The sequence below is a fragment of the Solanum tuberosum genome, unplaced genomic scaffold (assembly GCF_000226075.1).
Source record: "Solanum tuberosum cultivar DM 1-3 516 R44 unplaced genomic scaffold, SolTub_3.0 scf00131, whole genome shotgun sequence".
Taxonomy (NCBI): Eukaryota; Viridiplantae; Streptophyta; class Magnoliopsida; order Solanales; family Solanaceae; genus Solanum; species Solanum tuberosum.
Genome location: NW_006239054.1, coordinates 169,635 through 176,613, shown reverse-complemented (window position 1 = coordinate 176,613; position 6,979 = coordinate 169,635). Strand labels below are relative to the sequence as shown.

At 31.9% G+C, this 6,979-nt stretch overlaps 1 protein-coding gene across 1 annotated transcript; it reads left to right on the top strand.

Annotated features, from left to right (window-relative positions):
* Positions 1-2,375: 2,375 nt before the first annotated feature.
* Positions 2,376-5,294, top strand: LOC102599928 (GDSL esterase/lipase At5g33370-like). The gene is made up of 5 exons (XM_006350881.2): positions 2,376-2,666; positions 3,700-3,830; positions 3,918-4,160; positions 4,495-4,747; positions 4,898-5,294. Exons 1-5 carry the CDS (start codon positions 2,432-2,434, stop codon positions 5,128-5,130), a joined length of 1,095 nt encoding a protein of 364 aa, XP_006350943.1. The 5' UTR covers positions 2,376-2,431; the 3' UTR covers positions 5,131-5,294.
* Positions 5,295-6,979: the final 1,685 nt, after the last annotated feature.

Sequence of the window (6,979 nt, the reverse complement as noted above, 5' to 3'; positions counted from 1 at the left end):
GACACATTACTATTTATAATGATGCAATATTTCTGATGTCTACGTGGACACATATATACATTTAAAATACACTATTAAATAGTGCAGGGGGTAAAAGGTCCTTTCCAAAGTTTGGTATTGTTACAACAATTTCGGTCAAAGTTCGGATATATTTCAGACATTTTTTCCAAAGTTTTAAGTTCTTAATCCGTCTCGAGGTATACATCACTTTCCTATGTCAAGCATGTGACTAAAATCAAGGTTAGAAGCTTTAATATTATGTCCTAAGTCAATTCTTTTCCCACCATGAAATCTGATTAAATTTAAATTTGCACTGAAAAGTTCATATTAACAGAGACAAAAACTTTGATCAAAAAAGAAGTACTACCAATCCACCATCATCCTTATTGATACGCCCTAAGCCAATTATCCATAACTCGTAAGTCTATACCGAATCATATATTATAAGGACTAAAATAAGAATATACAAATGACTCACAAACCAAAAATATTATTTTTCCTTTATTTAATCAATCTCTTCCAATTAACAAAAAAGAAGACTTATACTAAGTTTTTTTTTCTTTAATTTTTTCTTTTGGGTGGGGGTTGGGGTGTGTGTTTAAGTATAGTCTACTAATGTAGTAGTCAAAGTAGCTACAACCCTCTATTTGACTATGGAGTTAAACCCTAGTTTGTTTTATATATAATTTGTACAACAACACAATTACACTATTTGATTTACTTTCTATTTTTATGTAAACTTTAATAAGTTGTAGTTGATATATTCGTTGGCAATATTTATTTTGATCACATGGATGTTGTCTTCTCCACTAGGCCTCAAGTACATTTGAACTACCCTCCACTACATTAATAAAAGGCATATAGCTATGTTTTGTTGTAGCTAAAATGTGTTCAAACAACATAATCAATGACCTATTGTTTTTGTTGTTGGTATTTTGTCAAAAATATTAGTCAAATATTTAAGTTTTCCTAAGAAAAATGTTATTTACTCCTTAGTTTAGAATTACACAAAGATTTGTTGGACTCAATTCAAAGATACTCTTAATATAGTGTGCATTCAGTTATTTACTTTAGACCATATATGTGCAGTTTTTTCAAAAGTTTCACACTATTGAGAGTATCAACTACACGTTTTGATTTTGTTTGATATGAAGGAATTTTTTTTTTTTCATGTTTGAATGATCGAAATTAAAAAAAAATATCTAGAAAAATAAGATCCTTAGAAATGAGGAAAGTGATCGTTTCCCTCATTGAAGTAGAGAGAAAAAGTTTTATGACTAACATTTCATTCCTCCCTCATACCACACACCCAACCCCCCTCCAATAGCCCCCACCACCCACCAACCCACTCCTACCCCCTTATTGTGTTTGCCTGGATTTTATATTAATATATTTGAGGCAATATCTTTTGCTTACTTACTTACCATCAGATAATAAGTAAGCAAATTACTTATTTTTCAAGAAAATATTTTCCTTCGGCTATTAATAAAGCGCATACCTAATAATCTCCCCCTTAACTAAGTCTTACACTAGCTATCACCTCGTGAGCTTATTTTTAGATTAATTGTATGGTACCTAACTGCTTATGGCCACCAAGGTTCACTACATTTTTGTATGAGTCTCCAAAGCTACGTATAAAGATAGTAAATCAACTAATAGACAGGTAAAGACAACAAATCAGGCCCCATGCCATCACTCCATCACATTCATATATACTCGTCCCACTAAATTATTGACTCAAATATCAACTGTTGGGCTAAAACAATCCAAAAATACTCTTAATTTATTGTAATATAATTCACTTTAGACCAAACCCGCATAATTTTCTCTAAAAGACCTCATAACATTAAGAATATCATCAACTACACCTTATATGTATCTTCTTTCTCTTTTCAGATATCAATATGAAATTTTCTTTGCACACCGAACAAGATCTACCCTTATTGTTCCAATTAGAAGAGTATTAGTTGATTCGTCTGTCTACAAAAAGATAAAATTATTTTTAGACATACTTTAACAATTGAAATTATTAAATATTTTTCTTAAGAAGTGTATACAAATCAATACTAATTTGAATATCATGGAGTATAAAATGTAAAAGGCTTTTGTTAGGCTTGAAAAAAGAATAGTTTTTTTTTTGTCTTATGATTAGAAATAAATACACAATACTATACCCAAAGAGACTTCAACAGTCCATATTAAATACCACAAACTACCACAATAATCTTTGCTCTTTCATTTTTAGTTAATTTGTGGTCCAAATTTTTTCTTTCTTTTCCAACTGTGCCAACTTGGTCCATTTAATTCACCTCTCAAAAGTTATAACTCTCTTTACATTTTATTTTATTATATATATACATGTCTAATTGCTTTACTAGTAAGTGCACATACAAACAAGTTACAATATTTTTGTAACAACACTTTTGCCAAAATGGCAACACCTAGTTTTTCAATTATTTTGAGCCTTTTGTTGATTATTGGAGTGGGTATTTCCCAAAGTGAAGCTAGGGCATTTTTTGTGTTTGGTGATTCACTTGTTGATAGTGGAAATAATAATTATTTGGCTACTACTGCAAGGGCAGATTCACCACCTTATGGTATTGATTATCCAACACGTAGAGCAACTGGTCGTTTCTCTAATGGCTACAACATTCCTGACATTATCAGTTGAGTCCATTTTGCTCTTTTTTTTAAATGTTTTTTTATATGACGTTTTCTTCGTATGACTTATAGGTCACGAGGTTACTGATACTTGCATCAGAATAGGATAGGGTGACTAAGTCACATTTTTATCATAAAGTAGTGGTGGTTCTTTTCTAGATTTTGTATGAATGCGAGATACATGCTATGTACACTATGTCGGGTTCACATGAACCTAGTATTTTCGATGCGGAGTGTGAATTATGTGTTAATTTATTAAAACTATAACAAATAGTAGATATGAATCTTTTCCCCTTAAGAATATAATAAGTTAATGCTAAGAACTTTAAAGTTTGAATTCATAGAAAGTTTAAATCTCGGATACACCATTGACATTTGGAGAATTGTGGAGAAATTGTAGAGTTGTCTCTGTAAGTCACGAGTTCGAGCTGTGAAATCGGTTATCAATGCTTGCGCTAGGATAGACGACCTACATTACATCCTCTTAGGGTGCGATCCTTTTTTTGTACACTACATGAACGTGAAATACTTTGTGCATCAAACTGTTTTGTACACTAGCATCTAATTACATGTGTTTTTGCCTCTTTTATGAAAGGAACTTACTTATGAACACTAACATTATAATTCTAACCTATTGTAGATGATAACCTGTCTTATTTTTCAGATTACTTATCCTACTTTAATTTATAAGACAACTACCTATAATTTTCTTTTATAAGTTTTAACTTCTATATACATCGATAATATAAAGATTTTTTTCACTATAAGATAATTTAAAAATACTAGCACTAACCGTCCACAAAAAGTAGGACTAAAATTAACGTCAAAATAAGACAAGTTACTTGTTATAAGCAATATTTTTAAGTACATTGATAGCATACCAATTTTTTTCACTAGAAATGTACACAAGGTAAATCCTTCTTCAAGGTTGACCTAGTACTAGTATAGTTTTTTGTTTTTTTTTACATTGTCAATATATATAAGTTAAACTCGTAATAGATAGAGTTGATCAACTTCGATTATTTTACTTTTTTTCAGGTCAACAAATTGGTTCATCAGAATCACCACTACCTTACTTAAGTCCAGCTCTTACTGGACAAAGACTTCTTGTTGGTGCTAACTTTGCATCTGCTGGAATTGGAATTCTAAATGACACTGGAGTCCAATTTGTACATACAAAACTTTAGTCTAAATTCAAATTATTTTCAACATTTAACATGTTAATTTGTTTGACTAATGATAATATATATATGCAGATTAATATTATTCGAATGCCACAACAATTGGATTATTTTAGACAATATCAACGTAGAGTGAGTGGACTAATTGGTGAAGCAAGTACTCAAAGACTTGTAAATCAAGCTCTTGTTCTTATGACTCTTGGAGGCAATGATTTTGTCAACAACTATTTCCTTGTGCCCAATTCTGCGCGATCGCGCCAATTTTCTATTCCAGATTATGTCCCTTTTTTGATAAGAGAATATCGTAAAATCTTGATGGTACGTATTGAATTTCTATGTGTGACACGATTTGTTAGGAATAATTTCAGAGATTTCCCCTTTTGGTTTAGCTTTGTAACATGACCTTCATTTAACATAACATTTATAACAAAGTAAGTTTTTCACCAACATAATTGGTTGTCAATTGCTAGCTGTTTTTAAAAAAAAAATGACATATCAGTAGAAAGATTCAGATAAGATTAATGTAGTTGAAGTAATTGAATGCATATTGAAGTTATGTACTTTTGTATTGGTAGATAATAATACCTACCAAAAATATAGATAAGTTTTATTATTATAGAAACTAATATACCTTTTCATGATGTTACTTCAGACTGTGTATAATCTTGGAGGTCGTCGTGTAATTGTGACTGGAACTGGACCATTAGGTTGTGTCCCAGCAGAACTAGCTCAACGTAGCAGGAACGGGGAATGTTCACCCGAGTTGCAACAAGCTGCAGCCCTGTTTAACCCACAGCTTATGCAAATGCTGCAGGGGTTAAACAGAGAACTAGGCAGCAATGTTTTTATTGCTGCAAATACGCAACAAATGCACACTAACTTCATTACTAATCCACAAGCATATGGTAAAATCAATGCAACATTTAAATTTACATGTCCTGTTCAGGTTCAGTGGCAGAGTCAGGATTTTTACTAAGGGGTTCAGTCTCCTGGCTCTGGGCTCTGGCCTATGGTTAGTGTTATTAATATTGACAATTGATTCTATTCTTTGACAGGATTTATAACATCAAAGGTAGCATGTTGTGGACAAGGACCATATAACGGTCTTGGTCTATGTACACCGCTCTCTAATTTGTGCCCTAATAGAGATGTTTACGCATTTTGGGATCCGTTCCATCCATCTGAAAAGGCAAATAAGATCATTGTACAACAAATCATGTCCGGTACGACGGAGTACATGAATCCAATGAATCTCAGTACAATTCTGGCTATGGATTCAGAGGCATAATATATAAACATATCTGGAATCTGTTCACTTGTACCTTTTGTTGCTAATTTTTTTTGGTTATAAATAAGTTGTATGCAGCACCTCATGTTGTGCTACTTTTAAATTTACAAAAGTTTGGTTGTGTGCTATGTTTTTATTCACATAATTCAGTAATCTAATTTGTAGGGTGGAGTGTGATATTGTTGAAAATGTAAACCAAAGTGTTTTTTATTTATATAATATATATGAAGTGAAAAAGTTTGGATGGAATCCTCAAATCAACACAAAAATATCTGATTTCCCTAAATAATGCATTTCTTTCTTTTAATTTAATTCGACCTGACCCACTAAATTAAATAACCTGAATCAAATTTAAACCCAATTATAAACATGTATTATAACTAGGGTCACACTTAGGTAGTAGACAAAGTAAAAATACATTTTTATCCTTTTCGCTTGATATGGTGTTGTTGTTATGGCCAACTACTAATAGTATCACTTTCTTCATTTTTAGACTTTGAGAAATCAAGGACCTATTCGTAGAGACGGAATCAAGATTTAAAGTTTATGAATTTGAGTTCTTTTAGTCTTTTATTGTTACTGGATTTTAAATTAATAATATATATGTATATAAAATAATTTCTTAATACAAAAAATTTAAACTAAAATTATTGAGTTTGTCCCAACTCGAAACGTACTGCACATTGGCTTCTCCTCGGAGGCAATGCATATGACATTAATTATTCAAGTTAAAAAGTACTTTTACGTGGATTCTTTACCAAACTTGAAAGATTTCAACTCATCATCCTCATCTTCAACTTATTCACAATTTTAAAGGTGCTTTTGACTAGTCTAAGGATGACAATAGGACGGAACTGGAGCAGGGCAGGTTTTGCCTTATGCGGGACGGGGTGGGTTAGTATATTTGCGGGTCTATACAGGTTTGCCCCACAACCGCCTCGTCCAATGCCATCCCTAGTGACCACATGAAAACTTATTCAAAATATTTATGACTTTTTATTGTAGTAGAAAGTTGCGAGAAAACAAAATGTACTATCCTATCATAATCACAAACTTACCAAGAATTTTAAAATTACATTTTCAAAACCTTCTATGTGACGATAAATTTCAAATATCTTGACAAGCATTAATTGATAATTCGATAAAACAAATGTTGTTCATCTTGTATTCCTAAGATACTTAGAACAAAACTTTGAAGAACTTGGTAAGACACAATAAAGTTTAAGAACATTTTCACAACTAGAAAATTAAAACTAGTAGAGAAACTAGAATCAGAAACAGATTAGAAAAAATATACGAAATATTTTTTCTTAAAGAAGAATTGTTGTCAATCTGTGTTTAAAGAATCTTACTGATTCCAATAAACTTTGCAGAAACACGAAGTTACCAAAGTTTACTGAACCAATGAAGAACATAAATTAATTGACAAATCTAAAATCTGTAACACATACCAGAATTTGGAAAAACAGAAAGAAGATCAAGCCCACTGAATGCACAGTGTCCCCTTAAGGAAATTATTCCCCTCTAGTATCCGAGGTTTGATTTGGAATATGTCCTCCCAGGATAGAATGATCTCAATCACCAGTGTATTGATACCCAAAACGCTGGTGTCAGCGAGCCACTCAACGGCAGTAAAGTACACTTAGAATACTAGATTTAGTAGAAGAAGAAGAAGTCCAGAATTTGATTCTTTTAAAATGAGAGGAAATCCCTCAATTTATAGAAAACAGAGGATAGTGTGAAAAGGTTCTTATTGTGCCTTACCGGAAAGGTCACAAACCTTTGAAAAGTCACAATCTTTCGGAAAGGTCACCACCTTTCATAAAAGTCACAACTTTTCATAAAAATC

Coding starts and splice junctions, on each gene's coding strand:
- LOC102599928 (XM_006350881.2), top strand. CDS start 2,432: ATGGCAACACCTAGTTTTTCAATTATTTTGAGCCTTTTGTTGATTATT. Junction 2,667..3,699: donor CAACATTCCTGACATTATCA/GTTGAGTCCATT, acceptor ACTTTTTTTCAG/GTCAACAAATTGGTTCATCA. Junction 4,748..4,897: donor TACTAATCCACAAGCATATG/GTAAAATCAATG, acceptor ATTCTTTGACAG/GATTTATAACATCAAAGGTA.